This window comes from Chiloscyllium plagiosum, chromosome 5, assembly GCF_004010195.1.
Source record: "Chiloscyllium plagiosum isolate BGI_BamShark_2017 chromosome 5, ASM401019v2, whole genome shotgun sequence".
NCBI lineage: Eukaryota > Metazoa > Chordata > Chondrichthyes > Orectolobiformes > Hemiscylliidae > Chiloscyllium > Chiloscyllium plagiosum.
Genome location: NC_057714.1, coordinates 110,534,569 through 110,559,507, shown reverse-complemented (window position 1 = coordinate 110,559,507; position 24,939 = coordinate 110,534,569). Strand labels below are relative to the sequence as shown.

Below are 24,939 nucleotides of genomic sequence, written 5' to 3'. Positions count from 1 at the left end.
ACCCCCACCCTCCTCTAGCTTATCTCTCCACACTTCAGGCTCTCTGCCTTTATTCCTGATGAAGGGCTTTTGCCCGAAACGTCGATGTCACTGCACCTTGGATGCTGCCTGAATTGCTGTGCTCTTCTAGCACCACTAATCCAGAATCTGGTTTCCAGCATCTGCAGTCATTGTTTTTACCTCAATGTATTGAACAAACCTAGTTTGCTGTTAAGTTTTTCATCTTTTCAAATGGGTTACAGATTTCAATTCAGTAATATATAAATCCAAGAACTTCTTTCAAGTCACATTCGTGAGATAATTTAAGAAACATATTAATGTGTCCTATGAACCTTGTCCACGAGCTACATGATGAAGGAGTGGCGCTCCGAAAGCTAGTGCTTCCAAATAAACCTGTTTGACTATAACCTGTTAAAAACAAGGACTGCAGATGCTGGAAACCAGAGTCTAGATTAGAGTGGTTCTGGAAAAGCACAACACGTCAGGCAACATCCGAGGAGCAGGAAAATCGACGTTTTGGGCAAAAGCCTGATGAAGGACTATAACCTGGTGTTGTGTGATTTTTAACTTTGTCCACCCCAGTCCAAAACCAACACCCCAGTCCACATCAATGTTACTAAACTGAAGGCAGTACAATCAGGTCACATGGAAGGAATGGTTGGGGATGTCACGGTTAGGGTGTTCAAAGTAGAGTCAAAAAGTGTGGCGCTGGAAAAGCAGAGCAGGTCAGGCAGCACCCGAGGAGCAACAGAGTTGATGTTTCAGGAATAAGCCCCTCATCAGGAATGTGAGAAAAGGACAATTGATCCATCTCCTACAACTTGTTTTATTCATTCATAGGACGAGGGTATCACTGACTAGGCCCAGCATTTATTGCCCATCCCTAATTGCCCAGAGGGCAGTTAAGAGTCAACCACATCGCTGTGGATCTGGAGTCATATGTAGGCCAGACCAGGTAAGGACGGCAGTTCCTTACCCCAAAAGGCATTAACGAATCAGATAGGCTTTACCTGAAAATCAGCGATGGATTCATGATCATCATCAGACTCTTACATATTTAAGAGATTTTGACTCAATTCAAATTCCACCATCTGACATGGTGGGACTCGAACCCAGGTCCCGAGGCAATATCTGAGTTTCTGGATTAACAGGCCATCACCTCCCCCAAGAGGGGAATGGCTGCAGGAACAGGAGGGAGTGTCGGAGGTGACTGACAATAGGACAACCAGGGTGTCACAGAAGGATCACATTCTCTCGGAAAGTTGAAAGGCTCGGCAAAGGAAGGAGTGTTTGTTGGCAACATTGCAGAAGAGTTGTCAGAAACAGTGGAGGATAAGTTGCTGAAATCAGAAGCTGAAGGAGCCTTGGTTTAGGCCACTTTTGGAATACTGAGTTCAATTTTGGTCTCGCTGTTTTAGGAAGGATGTTTCTAAACTTGAAAGGGTTCAAAAAAAGATTTACAAGTGTTGGGAGGGTTTGAGCGATAGGGAGAGGCTGGAATGGGCTGGTGCTGTTCTCCCTGAGCATCAAAGGCTGGGGGTGACTGTAGAGAAGTTTATAAACTCATGAGGAGCAAAGATAGAGTGAATAGCCCAGGCCTTTTCCCCAGGGTCAGGGAGTCCAAAACTAGAGGATATAGTTTTAAGGTGAAAGGGGAAAGATTTAAAAGGGGCCTAAGGGGCAACTTTTTCACACAGAGGGTGATGTGTGTATGGAATGAGCTGCCAGAGGAAGTGGTGGAGGCTGGTACAATTACAACATTTAAAAGGCATCTGGATGGGTATATGAGTGGGAAGGGTTTGGAGGGATATGGGCCAAGTGCTGGCAGGTGGAACTCGATTAATTTAGGATATCTGGTCAGCATGGACAAGTTGGACCGAAGACTGTATGATAGGACAAGGTAACTAAAGTGTCTTAGTTACTTTGATGCCTGTTTTTTTCTCTCATTACAAAACCAGCTAAGATGTAGAAGTGAGGTTTAGATTTTAGGTGGGAGTTATTTGGTTAAACTGGAGAGCAAAAAGGCAATATGCTTTCTGCAAATAATTAGAATGCGCAGTTTCAAATAAACCATGGGGCAGTCTTACCCAGGCAAAATAAGTTTGAAAAAACCCATCAGGGCATTTATCGCAGAGAGTTACGAACAATTAGGATACATTGTTTAGAAGGAAAATGGCAGCTGCTCCAATGTTATCCTTGTTACACCATTGGCCAAACGTAATATATGTCGCAGACCAATCCCCCAACAGCAGTAAGGACTTCCCCACAAAGTAATGATGCATTTCGGAAACCTTTAAATACTGTACAACTTCGCTCTATTGATGAACTAATCTGGGAAAAGGACCGTCAAACAGCAGGAATGTGTCAGCGTACGGTTTACAAAGAGGGCAGCCCTGGATAGATACTGCTCAGGAAAAGCTGTCCCATTTTCCAAAGTGACATTGAGTGACAGGAAAGATCCCGCTCGCAAAAGGCTGGATAGGCTGGGAACTTTCTTCACCGGAGCGTAGAGGGTTGAGAGGTGACCTGATAGAAGTTTATAAGATCATGAGGGGTATAGATAGAGTTAATGGTAGATGCCGCTTCCTTAGAGTGGGGGATTTCAAGACGAGAGTGCACGTTTTTATCCTGAGAGGAGAGAGATTTTCAAAAGACATGAGGGGCAAATTCTTTATACAGAGGATGGATTACGTATGGAATGCAGTTCCAGTGGAAGCCATGGATGCACTTCGATAAGTCCATGAATATGGAAGTTTTGGATGGATTAGAGCCAAATACAGGCAGGTGGGACTAGTTTAGCTTGGAATTATGTTCGGCATGGGTTGGTTGAACCAAAGGGTCTGTTTCTGTGCTGTATGACCCTATGGCTCGATCTGAGGAGCAGGTTAGCAGGACAAGGAGGCAAAGATTGTAATTTTTAACAGGCATGGGAGAGGCCCCAACAATCCCATCTATGTTGACACACACCCGAGGGCCCAAGCAGCTCAAAGGGAAAGTGTTTTTGTGTAAAGTCGAAACAACCAGGACCTGGGAGATCTTGTGGCAGATTATAATCATTACGCCTGACTTGACTATTTAATTTTAATTCTTCACAGGATGTGGATGTATCTGGTTGGACCAGTATCTGTAAGTCTGCCCAAGTTGTCTTTGACAGTGACTGCCCTTAACATCAGGGCAGCATGTGATTGTGTAACAGCAAAGGACCCGAACAAATCAGAGTCAAAGGGAATCAGAGGGAAGTCTCTCCGCTGGTTGGAGTCAGACCTGGCGGTCATGGTTGTTGGAGGTCAGTCATCTCACTCCAGGACTTCTCTGCAGGGGTTCCTCAGGTTAGGGTCCACAGCCCAACCATCTTTCAGCTGCTTTAATCAATGACCTTCCCTCCATCATAAGCTCAGAAGTGGGGATTGGAGTGAGGTCGGCAGGTGGATCTCATAGAATATGAGTTCCCTGTCTGGGGCTGTTAATCTGCATCAATCAGGGAGTCCTGGCTGACAGATATAACAGGAGTGTCAGGGGTTCTGTTCACTCTGAGAGCTGGCTCTGAGGGAGCTGGATCAGGGCCAAATAAAGGGTGGCATGTCATGTCATCTTCAAAGAACCATGGACCCGAAACCACCACTCCCACCCCCACATACTTCCAACATAGCACCCCCAAACTTCAGAACCCTTTTGTTTTAGCATACTCTTTAAACCTACATTGCCTCTCCCAGCTATGGATTTCTATCTGCCAGCTGTCTGCTGATTCTACCACCCTACTGTTATGGACCAACCCCCCTCAATATTTCTTAAGGTAGCCTAGACCTTAACTTTGTCTTATTTTAAAGGTAAATGTCAGGTGCTGTGTTCCAGATGCAATTCGATTGGTCAAACTATTCGACATTAAACAACACAATTTATTCAAACCCTACAGTACAGTGCAAGCAAGATAAAGAAGGGCTTGGAATAACTTAACTTATTTGGAAAACTTAACAGAATAATCGAGGCAACAACTATTACTAATTAACTGTTCCACACCCCTTGCCAAAAAAGCAAAGTCAGAAACAGATTGTCTCACATGTAGTCTGGCAGCAGAGAGAGAGAAAAATATCAAGTGATAACTCAGAGACAGTGACAGCCAGGAGACATTTACTGTAGCTTCCAACCATGTTGAGACTCCCACAGCAACTGCATAAAACTAAACCTGAAAAAAACTAAAGAAAGGTAGAAATCCTGGTCTGTGAGTGCTGGACCACACCTCCTCAGGCTGCTTCTATTGTTCCAACTTTTAAAAAACCCCAAGGCCTCGCAAGTTGTTTATCTTCTTGTAGACTGCTCGTCACCTGTCCCCAGTCTCTAAAAGAAACCAGGACAAAACACTCCTCTTGAACTACTGCCCAGTTGTAGTCAATTAATACCATCCTCACTTTAAGCCATACCTCCAAGCTTGGCATCATCAGCAAATTTCACTCTGTATTTATAAAGTCACTGTTGTCCCACTCATTAGAGAGAGAGAGAGACGACTGATGGTGGTTTAACCTGAAGGGCACCAGATCTCAAGTGAGGGGAGAGGTTGCGAAGGAGAGACCTTCATGGATAGCTCAGCTCACACAGGAATTGAACCTGTGCTTTTGGCATCATCCTACATCTCAACCAACTAAGCTAACCAACCTCCTATTAAATTTAAACTGCCTTTAAGGATCCAAATAGTATGTAAATGCCAAAAGCAGTGGGCCTAGCATTGAGAATCTTCAACATTGATTACTGTCTTATTAAGAACCACAAGAGAGTTGAATAGCGACTTGGATGTTCAGCTTTTCCTGACCATTTCCTCAGGATAATAAGTCCCCATACTCACAGTTACACAAAACCAGAACTGACCCTTACAAGTCCCCTTGGCTAGTTTCACATAGATAGGCTTTCCCTGCTGATTGCCTGTTCACTCTTTACATGTGGTGGTATGATACTGGGCAATTACAAGTCGTTACCATCAATGGGAGCATTAACTCAGCGGTTATCGCTGGAGTGAGAGTGTGTGGAGCAGATACATCCTCTCTGACACTACACTACCCACAGATTAGAAAGGCAAGATGACTTGACACCTGTCCTATGGATTGTGGCTGAATCAACTAATGGTTTCTGAATTCACAGTTCACTGCTTATTGGAGTTGTCTTCATGTAGGCCGACAGTCTCTCAATAGATGGGTCATCCATATATCTGTGGTGCTACTGGGACTGAATAACATTGCCTGTAACATGTAACAACAGACGCTGTTAGATACCAGGCAAACCCACTCTGTATTTATCACCAACATCATCACCTGTCAGGTACTTTAGTGGAAGCATGTGTTACGATGCAGTGGCTTTAAGAGGTGTATTTTGTCCTGGTTTCTTTTAAGACAGTAATTGAATGAGCAGTCTGTGGTAACGTAAACAGCTTGGGAGGCCTTGAAGTTTTTTTAAAGGTTGGAACAATAGAAGTAGCCTGGATGGGTGTGGCCAGCTCTCACAAACCAGGATTTCGCAGTTTTGTTTTAGCTTTTAGCTGAAATTGTTGGAGTCTTCAAGAAGTAGATGCTATTTTTTTCCCATCTCTCTGTTACATCTCGAAGCTGGGGTTTCTCTTCCTTGCTCATTCCTGATGAAGGACTTTTGCGCGAAACGTCGAATTTCCTGCTCCTCGGAAACTGCCTGACCTACTGTGCTTTTTCAGCACCATTCTAATCTAAACTCTGATCTCCAGCATCTGCAGTCCTCACTTTTGCTTAGTTTCTCTTCCTACTGCAGGTGTTGAATGTGAGAAAATCTGATTTCTGAATCTGTCTTTTTCCCAAATGCTATGTTTATGGGATGCTCCTATATTGGAAAAATTAATTAGTAACAATTACCGTATCTATTATTCTGCTAAGTTTTCCAACAGAGTTAAGTTATTCCAAGTTCATTGCTCTCTTGTTGGAATTTAACCATAGCGTTTGAATAAATTGCGTTTTGCTTAATATTGATCAGTCCAATCAGTTGAATTGCACCTGAAACAGAGCACGTTATGTTTGCCTTTGTAAATAAGAAAAAATGAGGGTCTAAGCTACCTTCTTAAAATATTTTGAGGGGGTCTGGTCTGGGCTGGTCCACAATACATGACCCATTGGAAACAGGTAAAATCGTCTGAGTTAAACAGCAGGCATGGGAACACCATAAAAAAGTGCTAAGTGATCATCAGGCCAAGAGCATTCAAAATTTAGGAGTTCATAGCATTGTCAGACAGCTCTGCATGTAGACCTCCCCACCAGCCTAGTTCTGCAGCCCGTAGAGTGACATTCATTTACTTTAATATAAGCCACACCTACAATATGACTGAGAAATGACTATGGGGCTTGCTCTCTGGTATCCATTTTGCATGCCAGTACAGCAGGCTGCACTAATTTACCACACAGATGAGAAATATTCAGCTGAATGAAACCTTTCCACTTTGCTGGAAAAATAAATCACCAATATTCGACATCTGAAAAAAACAATGTTTTAAATTACACAGATCTGTGGGCTGGCAACGTGTGGAAAGCTGGGTTTGATCTTCTTAAAAGGGTTAAGAACAGTTTCTTCTTATTGTGTCTGAGTCTAATTCAATGTTGGAGGATTCAATCTTTGAAACTGTTCCAATGGTTATAAAGTACTTACTCACACCCCACCAGGGCCCATAGCCCTGAACTCCATTCTATCATGCACTGGATTTTTTTTCAAGGAGGAGAAAGTGAAGGCTGCAGATGCTGGAGATCAGAGCTGAAAAATGTGTTACTGGAAAAGCGCAGCAGGTCAGGCAGCATCCAAGGAGCAGGAGAATCGACGTTTCGGGCATAAGCCCTTCTTCAGGATTCCCAAAACGTCGATTCTCCTGCTCCTTGGATGCTGCTTGACCTGCTGCGCTTTTCCAGCAACACATTTTTCAGTTTTTTTTCAAGTGTCTGGTCAAAAAAACACTTCGCATGTACACTGAACAATGTAAGTGTGTCAATTTGGATATAAACCTGTAGGTAAAACAGAATTTATGACACCTTTTCCTTGTGGTTAGAGTTTATTGACTTCTCAGTCACTCAGCTCATTCCACACCTTGGACCATACATTCCCCCTGTGTATTAACTCAGTAACTTAATCAGTTCACCCAACCAGAAGCTTAATTCTTGCTAATCAGACAGGAGGGAAAAGAAATTTCAGTTTCTGGAAATTAAAATGCAAATCCTGGAAATAATCTTCAACTTGGTGTCGAGGTGTCCAATTCAAATGTTCACACATACAAAACCTTCGGAACATGTTCACTCCCTTCAAGCTATGATAATGCCTCTATAAACACAGATTCTCTCATTATTTTACTAATTGGGTCGGGATTAGATAAAGGAATGTGTCATTAAAAATGAGAAAGCTGCTGTTGGCATTAAGGAAATTTGCATTAACAACTTAAAGTCATTAAATAGACAAGGTGCTCCTACAGACAGCTCAAAAAAGAATCAAATCCATTGCTTGGTAATTATTTAAATTATTATTACAATAATCTACTTTATTTCCCTCCACTTGTGCAACAGTTTTGCACTGAGTTAATTCAGTGCAAGCTTTAGTGTTTAACATCTCACCTGGAATGGTTGAGATCACTTTCAGAATTTGGAAGTGCTCCCAAATGTTTATAATGTTGAGACATGACCCAGTTTAACAAATTCAGTCACAAGTCTGTAGCATGCAAGAGGAATGGGAGAACAACAATAGAACACCATGAACAGCTGAGGCAGTAGCTGCAGGGAACTGGGAGGGGGTCAGAAGCAAGTCAAAGCCCCCATTTGTTGTCTGCAGCTGAGTCAGAATGAATTCTTACCTGGGATTACTGAAATGGTTTTCAACGCTCTCAATACTCTGAATGTTCGAAGAGCTGAAACATTACCTAGGTGCACAAATGATGTTATGTACCTGTAGAATAAAACCACAGTTATTTGGGATAGCAACACAATTCATGTCAGTTAGTCTGTCCTTTTCCTAGTTTTGTTTCACACTGTCACAGAGCACAGGAAAGGGCCCTTTGGCCCATCGAGGCAAAGGTGAGGGCTGCAGATGCTGGAAACCAGAGTCTAGATTAGAGGGGTGCTGGAAAAGCACAGCAGGTCAGGCAGCATCCGAGGAGCAGGAAAATCAACGTTTCGGGCAAAAGCCCTTCATCAGGAATGAGGAAGGGCTTTTGCCTGAAACGTCGATTTTCCTGCTCCCTGGATGCTGCCTGACCTGCTGTGCTTTTCTAGCACCACTCTAATCTAACCTTTGGCCCATCGAGTCTGTGCCAGTCAAAAACAAACACCTGGCTATTTTAATCCCATCTTTCAGCATTCAGCCTATCACCTTGTATACCTTGGCATCGCAAGTGCACATCAAAATGTGTTACAAAGAATTTAGTACACGGAGAGCCAGCCAGTCCAACTAGTCTGTGCAGGTTAACATATCACCCAAATCTCTTTATCCAATAACATTCATTCCTTGCCCTTCTTGCCAGTGTGCAGCCTCCCCCTGCACTGCTCGCCTCAACTATTCCTTGCAATAGAGAATTTGACATTCTATCCGCTCTCCGAATGAGCACATTTCTCTGGCATTCCCTACCGGATTCAGTAGTAACGATTGTACATTGAAGGAAAGGGCCTTCTTTGTAGGCTACATTGTATGGGGGAAGATGGACTGCTCATCCCTCCCTGTGCCCCCCCCACCCCAGACAACTCCCAACCTGCAAGGAAAGTCAACTGCCCTCTGTGTGATTCGGGGTGGTCAATGCATCCTGGCCTAGCCAGCGATATCCACATCCCAGGGATGAATGAATTTTTAAAAAGCCAACTCGTGCTGTGGGAACGTTAAGTTGCTTAATAATTAGACGGCCAAATCTACAGCCCCTGGATATCAAGGACCCTACAGGAAAGATAAGGCAAAAAGTAAAGCTCATGTCTGACCCTGAGAGTTCAATACTACAGAAAGCCACAAAACGAAAGGTGAAATCAAAAAAGAAATTAAGAAAACAAAGAGAAGGTGTGAAAGAATATGGCATGCAACCTTAAGGTGAAGTCAAAGGTGGAATTAGGCTGCTGAGTGGACCTCTCTAACTTCAAATAATGTTGATCTTGTTTTGTGGACCTCGTGTGCAACTGTTCGCTTGTATGCCTCACTCCATCTAAGCTTCCTGTGACCTGTATGTCCTTGTTTGCTGTGATCTGCCTGTACTGCTCCCAAAACTGAACGTTTCACTGTACTTCGGTACAGGTGACAACTTCAAATCAAATCAAATTATCCATGCATTAATTGTATGAGGATAAACAAGCAAAAAGCAAAGCTGATAACAATGTGTATATGTGTAGAGACAGAATGTGTTGGTATTATTCTTTATCAGTACTCTGCATGTGTCTACACCAAAAATAGGGAACAATGCAGATTTTATAGCTATGGAAGAGAAGTATAAAGTATTGATGTGGTAAACATATGGACAGAGGAAATTGAATTGAATTGAATTGAATTTATTGTCACGTGTACCGAGGCACAGTGAAAAGCTTTGTTCTTGCGAGCAACACAAATGTTAGTGGGATTAGCATTTGTGAATCTGAATAAATCACCCAGGATCAGGTAGAGGTACACTAGTCTATTAAAAAAAAATCAGAGAGCAAATAGCAGAGGTTCTGAACCTCATTTTCCAATCCTCATTGGATACAGGTACAAGGCCTGAAGATTAGAGGCCTCATTTTCCAATCCTCATTGGATACAGATATAGAGCCTGAAGATTAGAGGCCTCATTTTCCAATCCTCATTGGATACAGAAATAGAGCCTGAAGATTAGAGGACTGCTAATGTTGTACCTTTCTTTGAAAAAGTGAGAGAGAGATTGAATAATCACAGATCAGTCTGTCTAACCTCAGAAGTGGACTAACAATTGGAAGCAATCCCAACAGATAGGTCATTTGGAAAAACACAGATTAATCAGGTATGGTCAGCATAGATTGGTTAAAGGAAAATCCAATCTAACTAACTTGATTGAATTTATTTGAGAAAGTAACAAGGAAAATTGATGAGGACTTAAGTTCAGGAAACTAAAGTGTGGAAAACGTTTAGGTAACCATGTGAAATGATAAAAGCAAGATGTTACTGATAGTAACAACCCAGGAGGACAGAGCAGAAAGAAAGAATATCATCATAATCATGAGAGATTTTAATGTACATATTGACTGGAATGGTCAGATAGGCAAAGGAAGACAAGATGAAGAGTTCATAGAGTGATCTCAGGATACCTTCTTAAAACAGTATATTCTGGAGCTAGCCAGAGAGTAGGCTACACTGGATGTGACATTTGCAATGAAGGCATCCGTGGGTAGCAGTGATTATAATATGCATGAATTTTATATTCAGCTTGAGGAAGAGTGGGAGTGGGTATGAGACTCTGTTTGAAAGATTTAAATGAGGACAATTGTAAGGGCATGTCAGGAGAGCTGGCTAAAGTGAATTAGCAATAGGTCATTGAGACATAGGAACATTGAAGACAAGAGCAGGGGGAGGCCATTCAGCCCTTCAAGCCTTCTCCGCCAATCGTCCAACTCAATAGTCTAATCCTGCTTTCTCCCCATAACTTTTGATCCCATTCGCCCCAAGTGCTATATCTAACCGTCTCTTGAATACATTTAATGTTTTGGCATCGACTACTTCCAATGGGAATGAATTCCACAGGCTCACCACTCTTTGGGTGAAGAAATGTCTCCTCATCTCTGTCCTACATAGTCCACCCTGAATCCGCAGACTGTGACCCCTGGTTCTGGATGCATCCACCATCGGGAACATCTTCCCTGCATCTACCCTGTCTAGTCCTGGTGGAATTTTATAAGTCTCTATGAGATCCCCCCTCACTGGTTTGAACACCAGCAAAAACCAACCCTAACCTAGTCAATCTCTCCTCATATGTCAATCCGCCCATCCCGGAATAAGCCTGGTAAATCTTCGCTGCACTCCCTTGAGAGTAAAAGCATCCTTCCTCAGAAAAGGAGACCCAACTGCACCCAATATTCTAGGTGTGGCCTCACCAAGGCCTGTAAAAGCACAGCAGATCAGGCAGCATTGGAGGAGCAGGAGAATCAGGGCTTATACCTGAAACGTCAACCCTCCTGCTCTTCGGATGCTGCCTGACCTGCTGTGCATTTCCAGCCCCACACTCTCGACTCTGATCTCCAGCATCTGCACTCCTCACTTTCCCCTCACTGAGGCCCTTGAGAACTGCAACAACACATCCCTGCTCCTGTATTCAAAACCTCTCTCAATGAAGACCAACATACCATTAACCTTCTTTACTGCCTACTGCACCTGCATGCTTGCCTTCAGCGGTTGGTACACAAGAACACCCAGGTCCCACTGCACACTCCCCTCTCCCAATTTACAACAATAACCTCACATTTATCCAAATTATACTGCATCTGCCACTGATGCGCCCACTCACCCAACCTGTCCAGATCATGCTGAAGAATGCCTGTGTCCTTGTCACAGTTCACCCTCCCACCCAACTTGGAAATCATTTGCAAACTTTGAGATGTTACGTTTTGTTCCATCATCCACATCATTAATGTATATTATGAATAGCTGGGGTCCCAGCATCAGTCCCTATGGCACCCCACTAGTAACTGCTTGCCAATTTGAAAAGGACCCATTAATTTATACTCTCTGTTTCCTCTCTGCCAACCAGTTTTCTATCCATCTCAATACACTTCCCCCAATCCCATGCACTTTAATCTTGCACAATAATCTCCTTTGTGGGACTATGGCAAACGTCACCAGGTCCCCAGAGTTGCAGTGGCAGATATTTAAGTGGATATTTCAGAATACACAGAATAGACACATTCCAACAAGGCTAGACCCAATATCTGTAGTTAACTAGAAAAGTTAAATATTTGTGCAAAGATGGGAGGGTGGTAGGTCAAAAGAGTATGAAAAACAGTGAAGTCTGTGCAAAAATTTAATAAAGAGAGAAGAATTAAGGTACAAGAGAAAGCTAGCCAGACATATAAAAAGAGAAAGTAAGAGTTTCTAACAATTCTTTTAAAAGCGATAACAAAGTGATGTTGATTTTATGGAAAATCAGGTTGGAGAATTAATACTGTAAAATTAGAAAACACAAAGTGAGTTTAATGGATATTTTACATCAGTCTTCACTGTAGATTGTATGTAACATTTTATCAGCAGTGATAAACCAGTAGATGGAAAGGATGGAAGAACTCTAGAAAATTACAATCACCAGGGAAGGGGTACTGAACAAATTGTTGGAACTATGGGCTTTCCCAAGTCCCAATGGACTTAATCCTTGAGTCTTAACAAAGGTACAAGACACTGGTAAGACCACACCTGGAATATTGCATACAGTTCTGGCCACTGCATTATAGGAAGCATGTAGAAGCTTTGGAAAGGGTTCAGAGGAGATTTAAGTTGAAACTTTATTGCTGGAACAGCACAGCAGGTCAGGCAGCATCCAGGGAACAGGAGATTCGACGTTTCGGGCACAGGCCCTTCTTCAGGAATGAAGAAGGGCCTGTGCCCGAAACGTCGAATCTCCTGTTCCCTGGATGCTGCCTGACCTGCTGTGCTGTTCCAGCAATAAAGTTTCAACTTTGATCTCCAGCATCTGCAGACCTCACTTTCTCCTCAGAGGAGATTTACTAGGATGTTGCCTGGTATGGAGGGAAGGTCTTATGAGGAAAGGCTGAGGGAACTGAGGCTGTTTTCATTAGAGAGACAAGGGTGAGAGGTGACGTAATCGAGGCATATAAGATAATCAGAGGGTTAGATAGGTTGTACAGTGAGAGCCTTTTTCCTCAGATGGTGAAGGCTAACATGAGGGGACATAGCTTTAAATTGAGGAGTGATAGATTTAGAACAAATATCACGGGTAGTTTCTTTACTCAGAGGGTAGTAGGGGTGTGGAATGGCCTGCCTGCAACAGTAGTAGACTGTTAAGGGCATTTAAATGGGCATTGGACACACATATGGATAATAATGGAACAGTGTACGTTAGATGGGTGTCAGGCCGGCGCAACATCGAGGGTCGAAGGGCCTGTACTGTGCTGTAACATTCTATGTTCTATGTTCTTTACTGTTCATTGTGTCAAGGGGTTCATAGACATGGGAGGAGCAGACACACACATCACGAGGTGAAGAATAAGAATGGGAACTCAAGAAATGTTTTCACCAGAGATAAATGGAGTACCAAGCACAAGTCATTCCCTGAAACAGTACAAATTGAACCAAGAGATAATTCACCTCTGGAAAGAATTAGTGTTGTGTGAATGTGTTAACAAAGTTAGTAAATGAGATTTATCAGTCCAACTGAGACAGGATTTGTTAGGCTTCCTGTTCTGGGAGAAGCTGACAATTGTAAACAGAACCATATACCCCTCTTAAGACTATGCAAATGAATCACAATTGTCAAATCCTGATAAAAAGTGAGATGGATACCAAATCTTTATTGCAGATTTGCAGCTGATTATATATTCTAAAGGACTAAAGACCGCACGACTGCTGTGTTTTATTTATATACACCCAGTTACGTTGGTGTTGAACAAGCATCAAACCTTAATGAGAAAAGTCGTCATGCATTGCCTGAGTGCAGGAAAGCACAATATTTAAGGAAGGATGGGAATGTGTGTCAGGCAGTTCAGAGAAGGTTTACCAGACTAATATCTGGAATGGGTGGATTGATCAGGTTAGGTGTCATTCCACTGGAGTTTAGAGGAATAAGATGCAATTTACAGAGTTGTACAACACAGAGGCAGACCTTTGCCCCAACTCATCCATGCTGGCCAGATATCTTGAATTAATCACAGCCCATTTGTCAGCACCCGGCCGATGCCCCTGCAAACCCTTCCTATTCATATACCCATCCAGATGCCTTTGAAATGTCATAATTGTACCAGCTTCCACCACTTCCTCTGGCAGCTCATTCCATACTCGCACCACCCTCTGCGTGACAATGTTGCCCCTCTGATCCCTTTTGAATCTTTCCCCTCTCAACTTAAACCTTTGTCCTCTAGTTTTGGATTCCCCTACCCTGGGGAAAAGATCTTGGCTATTTATCCTATCCATGACCCTCATGATTTTATAAACCTCTATAAGGTCTCCCCTCAGCCTCCAACGCTCCAGGGAAAACAGCCCCAACCTATTGGGCCTCTCCCTGTAGCTTAAACCCTCCGACCCTGGCAACATCCTTGTACATCTTTTCTGAACCCTTTCAAGTTTCACACCATCTTTCCTACAGCAGGGAGACCAGAAATGGTCACAGGTTTCTAACTTTGGCTTCAATGTACAGCTGCAACATGACATCCCAACTCCTATACTCAATACACTTATCAATGACAGCAAACATACCAAATACCTTCTTCACCATCCTGTCTCCACTTCCAAGGAACTATACACTTACACCCCAAGTCTCTTTGTTCGGTGACACTCCCCAGGACCCAATCACTACGTGTATAAGTCCTGCCCTGATTTGTCAAAATACAACACCTCACACTTATCTAAATTAAACTCAATCTGCCACTTCTTAGCCCTTTGGTTCATTTGATCAAGATCCTGTTGTACTCTGAGGTAACCTTCTTCACTGTCCACTGCACCTCCAATTGTGGTGCCATCTGCAAACTTACTAACTGTACCTCTTATGCTCACATCCAAATCATTTATATAAATGATGAAAAGTAGTGGACCCAGCACCAATCCTTGTGGCACACCACTGGTCACAGGCTTCCAGTCCGAAAAGCAACCCTCTACTACCACCCTCTGTCTTCTACCTTTTGTATCCAATTGGCCAGTGTTCCCTGTATTCCATGTGATCTAACCTCACTAACCAGTCTACCTTGCGGCTGATTGAATCATATAAGATCCTGAAGGGTCTTGACAGAGAGGGAACATCTCAAAATAGGAGCCGATATTTAAAAATAAAAGGTCACCCATTTTAGACAGGGATGAGGAGAAAGGGGTCTTTGTCTTTAGAATTCTTTTCCAAACGTGGTGAAAGCAGAGTCTTTGGATACTGTTAAGGCAGAGATCGACAGATTCTTGGGAATCAAGAGTGTAGTTAGGAATATGGATTGAGATTACAATCAGAGGAGTTGTTGACAGTCGGAGGAGTTGTTGACTAGTGGGTTAGTGTAGTTTAGGTGGGCTTGGATCGGCGCAACATCGAGGGCCCAAGGGCCTGTACTGCGCTGTATTCTTCTATGTTCTATGTTCTATGTTCTATAGATCAGCCGCGATCTTACTAAATGACAGAACAGGTTCAAGAGACTGAATGGTCTCCTCTGCTCCTAAACACTATATTTATATGTCTGTATGTAATTGAAAATCCAATCACCTTTAGCCAGCTAGGACTGATGGTCAGCTTATCTTCAAATAATAAGTCAAGCTGTACATATCAGGATTTTTGGAGCACATGTGGGATATTTGGAGAGTTTCTGGCTGATCTTAACACTATTTTCAGTTTGAAACAATAAGTAAATTATTTAATGACCCTGTGAAGGACTACTGTCTGTTACGAGTCCTGCAGAACACGATATTGCACCTCAGCTATTGACCCTGTTGTGTCTGTTATGCCCCCTTTTGTTTTAGTTTTAAATCGATATTGTGTTTAAACAAACTAGCAGCTGCCTCAGGCTGTTTGAGGCTGAACCAGTGATGGGAAAAGAGCATCAAGGTCTCTCTGATGGCTAATGTTCTTGATCTGGTATGGGAATTAAGTTATCCAGAGCAATAAAGCACACTCCCTTACATTCCAAAATGTGGTTAACTCCTAACTGTTTGCAAAGGCAAAATTATAATTTCTGCTCCAAACTGCAGCGACTCTCTGCCATACTGGCAAGATTAAATTCAACTTTTTGTTAATAGATTTTTTTTGTCCTTTCCAAATATCTCCTTTGTCATACTCCTGTGTATCATAGAACATGGAATAGCCCAGCACATAAACAGGCCCTCAGTCCACGATGTTATGCTGAACATGACACCAAATTAATTTAATCCCTTATGCCCTTGGTCCATATCCCTCATTCCTTGCATATCCATGAGCTTATCTAAAAGCCCCTTAGAAGCCCCAATCGTACCTGCCTCCACCACCACCCCGGCAGTGCGTTCCACACTCCTACTACTTTGTGTGTAAAAGACTTGCCCCTCACATCTCCTTTGAACTTGCCCCCTCTCACCTCAAATACTTGCCCCCTTGTATTAGACACCTCAACTCTGAGAAAAAAGATTCTGCCTGTCAGCTCTATCTATACATCTCATAATTTTATAGACTTCTATCAAGTCTCCCCTCAGCCTCTGCCACTCCAGAGAAAACAACCTGAGTTTTTCTAGCCTCTCCTTATAGCTCATACTCAATATCCCTGACACTTCATGCGAGTGTGATTCGTCATGGTTCAACCAGGCAATTTTCTCTCCAACAATGGAAACTGGGCATGACCAGCAGCAGGATTCCTAGTTGATTTTCTTTATTATATTCCTAACCCACAGGCAGTGCAGCCAATGATGTGCTTATACTGGGATCAACTCTCCTCCTGTACAGATCTGAGAATTTCCTGGGTTGTACACCTCAGCACCACAAGCTAAGTGCTATGTTTAAGTTGGTTAACTGTAACTGAATGTTCACATATTATTGAAACTGACAGACCAAATGTGCTTATCTTTCTCCCAATATCTACAAATAGTAAAAGCTGGCAAAGGAAGATAGCTAATTAGCAACAAAATAGGTGGACTCACACTTGGACCCGAGGGCTAAGCTGTGGCATTGATACTTTACATCTGTCTTTACCAAGGAAGCAGAGAGGTTCATCAAATCATGAGGGGCATAGATAGTGTTAACTATATCTTGTCCCAAGGATGGAGGGATTTCAAGACTAGGAAGGATACTTTTAAGGTGAAAGGAGAGAGATTTAAGAAAGACATGAGGGGCAAAGTTTTTACACAGAGGGCGGTTTGCATGTGGGATGTCCAGAGGAAGAGGTAGATATAGACCCAGTTACAACATTTAAAAGACACTTGGATAAGTACATGAACAGGAAAAGTTTGGAGGGATATGGGCCAGCAGCAGGCAGGTGGGACTGGTATAGTTTGGGATTATGTTCGGCTTGGACTGTTTGTACAGAAGGGTCTGTTTCTGTGCGGTATGACTCTGTGACCAGCCCAGCAATGACAGACCAGTGGTGGGGAAACTTCTAGAAACAGTTATTCAGGATAGCATGAATGATCATGTGGACAAAAGTAGGTTAATTAAGGACAGTCAGAGTGTATTTCCTGAGGGAGAATCATGTTTAATTAACTCGCTGGAATTCTTTGAGGAGGTACCATGTGGTGTTATGTGGTGTGCATGGACGTTCTAAAGGCATTCAATACAGAGCCACACAACAGGCATGTGATAAAAGCTACAGCTCAAGGAACAGAAGAAACCGTAGCAACATGGATATAGAAGTGGCTGAGTGAGGGGTAATGGCAATTTTTCAGTCTGGAGGGAGTTTGTATTGCAGGTGCCCAGAGCTGGTACTGGGACCATTGATTTCCCTGATAGATGTTAATGATTTTGGAGTGCAGGTAGACTCTACATAACTTGGAAAATTGTCAACGGCGAGGAGGACAACGTAGAATTTCAAATAAACTTTAACAAGTCGGTGGAGTGGACAGAAAAGTGATAGACAGAGATCACTACAGAGAAGCATACACTTCAGCTGCAGGAAGATGGGAAGACAGTATAAAATAAATGCTACTGTTATAAAGGATGGCAGGATGCAAGAGACCATGGTGCATATGAGCATGAAGCATTGAAGATGGTCGGACAGGTAAAATGAGCACCTAATTAAGCACCTCGTATCCTAGGCTTAGTTAAACAGGTCATATAGTGCAAGAGCAAGGAGGGTCTGCTGCATCTCTATAAGCTAAACCTTAGCTTGAGCATCGTGTACAGTTCGGGACACCACCCTGTCAGAAGAATGTGAACACGTTGGAGGGAGGTGCAGAAGAGATTTATAAGAATAGTTCCAAAGTAGGACTGTTCAGTTATGAGGACAGATTGGAGAGTTTGGGATTGGTTTCATTGAAGAGGAGAAGGCTGGGATGAGATCTCAAAATCAGGAGAGGTTTGGATAGAGTAGACAGAGAAAAAAAAGCACTCAAAAGATTCAAAAGCAAGAGGGCACAGATTTAAAGTGATTGCAAAAAAGAGGGAAATCTGTGGTGAGAAATGCAAGGACCACATTTTTGTTTTGGCCCATGGAGTGAAAATGGGGGAAAGATACTGCTTTAAACCAAGGAAACCTTAGAAGAAAAAGTGATAGTTTTACTGGAACTCAGTGTGTGTGGTATCTACAATGTTGCTTTATTTGAGCAGTTACAGAGGATACTAGACGCCCCCCCTCAGCATCATGTGTATGCCTCAGAAGTATTTTCCCCAGAGAAAGTCTTTTGATTAGTTTTTCAATCAGGACCAGTTGCTGTAGGCTTAGGAGGGCTCACCATAGTAACAAACACTTCTGGGCAAGTGGCAACAGCCATAGACAGTATAGAGACAACAGAAAAGCATGTCCAAGCTAAGATCAAACAGGTCACTCTCTCTCTCTCTCTCTTTCTCCTGTGTGAAAATATAACAGAAAATCTTCCGGTGGCTGTTCTCACTCGCTATGTCCCTGCAAATTCCTTTCTCTGCAAATTCCATTGATGAAAGAAAAAAGAGGAAGGTAAAAAAACAAATCCCCTTCAGAAAATATGAATCCTCAATCAGTGAGAAAGACTAAGAATCAGGTGACTCACAACTTGGTGTCCTTGATTAAGAGGCAAAAGTTGTTGAGAGAAATCAACTCATTGATATCTGTAATCGGAAACTCTATGGTGTGGAAATAGTCCATTCGGCCCATCACATCCTCACTGACCCCTCGAAGGGCATCCTACCTGAACCATGCATTGCCCATGACTAATCCACCTAGCATCCACCATCACCTGCACACCTTTAGACCATAGGAGGAAACCGGAGCACCCGGAGGAAACCCACACAGACACGAGGAGAATGTGCAAACTCCACACAGACAGTCACCCGAAGGTAGACTTGAACCCAGGTCCCTGGTGTTGTAAGGCAGCAGTGCTAACCACTGAGCCACTGTGCTGGCCCCAAACTGTTCACCTGATCTTTTCTCTTTACTGTGTAAAGGTAAAATACTGTGGATGCTACAACTTGAAACAGGTAAAAAAGGTGGAGAAGCTCAGTAGGTCTGGCAGCATCTGTAGAGAGAGAAACAGAGTTAACGTTTTGAGTCATTCAGAACTGAAAAAGTTTAAAGTTTTCTTCAAACATTAACTCTGCTCTCGTCCCACAGATGCTAACAGACCTGCTGAGATTCTCCAGCAAATTCTATTATTTGCTTCAGATTTCTAGCATCTGCAGTTTTTTTGTTTTATTTTATTAATGACAAACGTCAAACAGTCTGCTGGATGATCAACACACGAGCATTACAAAATGATTTGAAAAGACACAGAGAAGTTTCTAGAAGCAGTTGGGGGGAGGGGTAGGGGTGAGGTGGGTTAAGGAAAAAATAAAAATCAGCTGGCCACGACAGAACAGACAAAAACTGCTAAATTCAACAAGCATCTGGAGATTCCTCTCAGAAACAGTGCAAGTTGAAGGGGAAAAAAAAATGAGGAAATTGTCAGCCTTTTACGTCGAATTTATTTCATTACTTACGCCATTAAAATAACACTGAAATCCAACCAATTCCATGGATCTCGAAGGAAGGTGAATGCATCAATGCAGAATCCTCTTGCCAATATTTTTATCATTGATTCAAAAGTGTAAATGCCAGTGAAAGTATACCTGGTTAAAGTATTTGGAAATGAAACAGCATTAGCAGGTGATGAAGGGAGTCCTGTTGCATTTTGGCTCAGGCGCAACATGAGCCACCTCATGTGATACCTCAGGATATAAGATGGCGGATGTGATACCTCAGGGATATAAGATGGCGGACAGCGAGGTGGAGAAGCAGTGAGGTTGTCAGCCTTACAATGATCGCAAGCTTCAAAACAATTTCTTGATGAGTTGGTGGCCGTCAAGTCAGGGATGGACAATATTTCGCAAGTCACTTTGTACCAAAGAGTGCATCTTCGGCCAAGTCAATGGAAAGGAATGAGAATATGAAGCATTCAGTATTATTCTCGCCAGTACCAGTGACTGTAGACCATATCTCTCAATTGTTTCAGCCAAGGCTCACTTTCTGATCATTTTCCCAGTCATTGTGTTTGCTCTGTCAGACTTTAGTTCAGAAAATGGTACACACAGTGTTACTGTGAAAGAATTGCCTGTTCTATCTGCTTAATTAATCTATCACATACTTTCAAAAACCCACCACATAAACAAGGACATTAGAATGTTAAGGAGTAGCGAAAATCTGACCCAAACGATAATCATCTTCCTTTTTAATAAATCATGCCAATTGCCATGTCCACCTCACACCCAATCTCTCCAGAAATGCATTTAACTTATACTTTTAAATGTTTCATGCTGAATTAGATCATAGAATAGAATCACTACAGTGTGAAAGCAGGCCATTCGGCCCATCAAGTCCAAGCTGGCCCTCTGAAGAGTATCCCAATCAGACCTATCCCTCTACCCTATCACCAAACCTTGCATTTCCCATGGCTAATCCACCCAGCCTGCACATCCCTGGACACTAGAACTAATTCAACATGGCCAATCTACTTAATCTACACGTCTTTGGACTGTGGAAGGAAATTGGAGCACCCAGAGGGAACAGAAACAGAAATGGGGAGAATATACAAACAATCATTTACGGATCTGCAAGTTCTTAATGACCTCAAGCCTCACCATTTCAGCCCTGCTTGTCAGGCATGGATAGGCCATGGTTTTGAACTGAGGATATGAGCCCCATGTCCAGAATTGCTGCAGAGAATCCGAAGCAGCATCAATGAATATGAATCACAAATCTGTCACAACGGTGACCATTTTAGATTAGATTCCCCTACAGTGTGGAAACAGACCCTTTGGCCCAACAAGTTCACACCGACCCTCTGAAGAATAACCCACCCAGACCCATTTCCCTTTGATTAATGTGCCTAACACAATGGGCAATTTATCATGGCCAATTCACCTGACCTCAGCAGTGACCATTTTACCACCACTAAATGTTGGCAATGTTAAAAACAATGTTCAAACAATCTCCCAGTCAGGAAGTGTCTTATTTTTCTTAGATGATGAATTTTAGTGACCGACAATGGAAAACCTTTTAGTTGCGTGGTTTGGGTCCCTGCTTTAGACTGACAGCTGTGACCAAGCTATACCAGAATTGCCGGCAACATAAATATCTGTCAGAAGTCACACAACCAGGTTATAGTCCAACGCAGAAGCTTTCAGAGCATTGCTCCTTCATCAGGTAGCTACTAAGACAGGATACATAAGGCACAGAATTTATAAGTAAAAGATCAAAGTGTCATAGAATTGATGTGATGTATTAGACAAACCTCGATGTCTTTAATCACCGCGAATAATGATGCAGGTTTTGATTGATTAATATGTAAATCCCAGGATTTACAGCACTGAGATAACTTAAGGTTTTATCAGTATACAAAAACAAAGTGACATCTCAGCTCAGAAAATGCCACCATTCCAAGTGATTACATACTTATGGCACAGGAGGAGGCCATTCAGCCCACTGCTCAATCTCCAGCCTTTACCTATATCCCTGCATTCCATTTCTATCCAAATAATCATCCAGCCCTCTCTCAACTGAACCCGCCTCCATCACATTTCCAGATAGCACAATCCAGACCATAACTTCACTTTAAATAAGAGGAAACCAACGCTGGGTCGGAAGTGTCTCAGGCCTCCATTTTGTGAATGGGTCTCTCTCAGATGTTTCTGACTAACCTCCCTTGTGTGTACCACATTCTGAAGGTTTCGAATTGAGAGGTATGCTCTGATCTCTTGTTTTAAGGATGAGAAATGACTCCCAGGGTTCATTTCATGCTAAATATCAATGAACCCCTGCTTTTGATCGAAATATCATTGTCAAAAACTCCCTCTGAGGTGAGTAATTACATCATCAATCAGGCCTCTTCATTAAAGGAAGGAAGAGTCACTTGTAGCTGTTCAACTTTCAAACCCCTTTTTAATCAGTTACCATTACTTAACATAGCGGAATTGATAGAATTCCTTGCAATGTCGCTATGATGAAGTGACAATGGTAATGTCAACAGCGTAATGTAGAATTATGGAGAGCTTCAGTCACATTGGTAACTATTAAAGACCATCCTTATTCAATTCCTTTAATGAAAATTCAGGCAGGGAGCAAACCATCTTCGAGAATGAAATAGAACTTTGGTCGTATCATGATTTCAGTTCAATGCAGCATGAGCGTATGTTGCTAGCAAGTTATGAACTGAGTATACCAAAAAATGTAAACTTACTTTCCAGCTAGCAGTCACAAGGCAAGATAAACCTGGTAAAGCGTTTCATTGGGACAGATAAGGGCACAGTTCAAAGGTCAATATTATTTAAGGAATTTGGGGCAGTAGCAAAAGAGAAAAGAGCATAGTTTATAAAAGGTTTGTTCACAAATAAATTCAGAAAGTAAATTAGCAAGAAGTGTGGTTTCATACTCACTCAACATTCTTTGTCCATGGGGCAGGGTCAGACATGGTCATGAACACACAATTGGTCAAAATAGTGCACATAATGAATATGTTGAACAATGTGGAACATGAGTTAAGGAGAAATTTTAGAACACTCGACCTTGTTTTCCAATGCGTGTTTCTTTTAAATAAGAAAGTGGTGAGATTCATCATGATGTTTCACTTAGCTATTCATTTGCTGAATTAGTGATTCAGAAACCAGCAGAGTTGCATTATTGGTCTTTCCCATCTGTTGTACGTTGTCTGATTGGGATACGGAATATTTTTTCATCAACCTGTTTAGAGATGTTATCACATGCCTCTGGAGTACATAGGACTTCAAACAAGGTCATATGGCTCAAAGGGAGGGACACTACCATTGCACCACAAGTGGGTTATGGGATAATGGTCAGCTGTCCTAGCCCTTATTGTCATTGTCACTCACACACAAATGGAGATACAGACACACATACACACAAATGGAGATACAGACACACACACACACACAAATGGAGATACAGACACATACACATACAGAGACACAGACACAGACACACACACACACACACACATATATTATAATAGATTCCCTAAAGTGTGGAAACAGACCCTTCAGCCCAGCAAGTCCACATCAATCCTCCGAACAGCAACCCACCCAGACCCATTTCCCACTGACTAATGCACCTAACACTGTAGGCAATTTAACATGGCTAATACACGTGGCCTGCACATCTTTGGACTGTGGGAGGAAACCAGAGAACCCGGAGGAAGCCCACATAGACACGGGGAGAATGTGCAAACTCCACACAGTCGCCCGAGGCTGGAATCGAACCTGGGATCCTGGTGCTGTGGGGCTACAGTGCTAACCACTGAGCCACCGTGCCGCCCAATATACCACCCATAGACACACACACACACATATGCCACACCCTTACACACTCCTCCTGCATACCCGCACACACATATATATATATATACACACATACCACATACCCATATTCCCATTACATTCATTTATAGAATCACAAAATCTTATTCTCTCTGAAAGAGTTCTGCAGTTAGTCCCAGGCTATTTTCCTTTAGCCCTGCTGCTTTACTGTTTCAATTTCGATTCAATTTTCACCCATGTCAGCTTCTTTTGTGAATTATCTTCCCCATGTGTCCTTTGCTTTGCCATTGGAAACAAAGTCCCATTATTTTTTTTCCGAAGTCCTTTCTCACATTGAACACCTCAATTCAATCCTGCCCCATGTGTGTTTTTGTCTGATGGAAGATAACACCAGCTTTCCTGGATTCTCCACAAAGCTGACGTCCTCTCTCCATGGTCCCTTCATGGTAAAGTTCCTCTGAAACTTCACCAAAGCCATGATATCCTCTGGTTTGATGGATACATGTTTGTTGAATGTTTTAAAAAAAAGGGCGGCTTGAATTTATATATCACATTTAATCACCTCAATGTGGGAAAGGAACTGTGGTGGGGGGAGAGGTGATTGGAAAAATGGATGTTGCATGCACATGTGAAAGAGGGACAGGTATAGGCCACTTGGCTGTTTGAACCTGCTCTGTCACTCAGTAAGATCAGGGCTGATCAGACTTCAACCTCAACTCCATATATCCCTCTCATCTTCATTTTATTCAATACTGAGTCTGTGTACGGCAGAGGTGCTGTCTCTACTCCCTTGGCCAGGGGCTTTGTAAGGTGAGTCCCTATTTGAGATTGGATGATAATGATAGGCTTGTCTTAGTGCAGCTGAAGAGGTGAGCTGTCAGGCTGCCTCTCATACATGTGCACAGGCAGTGAGAGAAGGAGGTGCCAGGCTCAGGCAGGATGGGGCAGGAGCTGCAATGCTACAGGACCCCCATCCCACCCCCATGTTCAAAACACTTCACTTGCAAATTCTTGCTGGGAATAAGGGTCACCCTGGTGGAGCAGATTTTACAGAGTCATCCTCACAGAGAGTGCCAGGCTCAGAGTGTGACTCGATCACGAATCAGCTCCTGACCTCTTCCAGTTCCAGCGTCACCTCGAACAGCTCCCCATGCTGGAGCTGTTCTCTGGCTCTCAAAGACACGCTCGGGCTGACTGACAAGCTCTTCAGATGACATGGAAACTTGTGACAGCGACAATGTGTGATGTGATCCAGGGAGGTCACAGAGGCGCTGAAACTGGCTTTTCACCAATAATCAGCTGCCACACACGTGCTGCATAGCCAACGCTACCCCCTCCCCATCCCCACCCTGTCTCTCCCCCCCATCCCCTCCTTATCTGCTCTCTTCTGC

At 42.9% G+C, this 24,939-nt stretch overlaps 1 protein-coding gene across 1 annotated transcript in view; it reads right to left on the bottom strand.

The window, feature by feature from the left end:
- The window catches only part of LOC122550329 (sodium channel protein type 1 subunit alpha-like), a 141,292-nt gene that overhangs the window by 74,940 nt on the left and 41,413 nt on the right, over positions 1 to 24,939 (bottom strand). The window contains exons 5-7 of the mRNA XM_043691055.1: positions 22,652 to 22,741; positions 19,721 to 19,849; positions 7,835 to 7,926 (exon numbers count right to left, since the gene is read on the bottom strand). Of these exons, the coding sequence (XP_043546990.1) occupies positions 7,835 to 7,926; positions 19,721 to 19,849; positions 22,652 to 22,741 (311 nt within the window). The remainder of the gene's footprint in view (positions 1 to 7,834; positions 7,927 to 19,720; positions 19,850 to 22,651; positions 22,742 to 24,939) is intronic.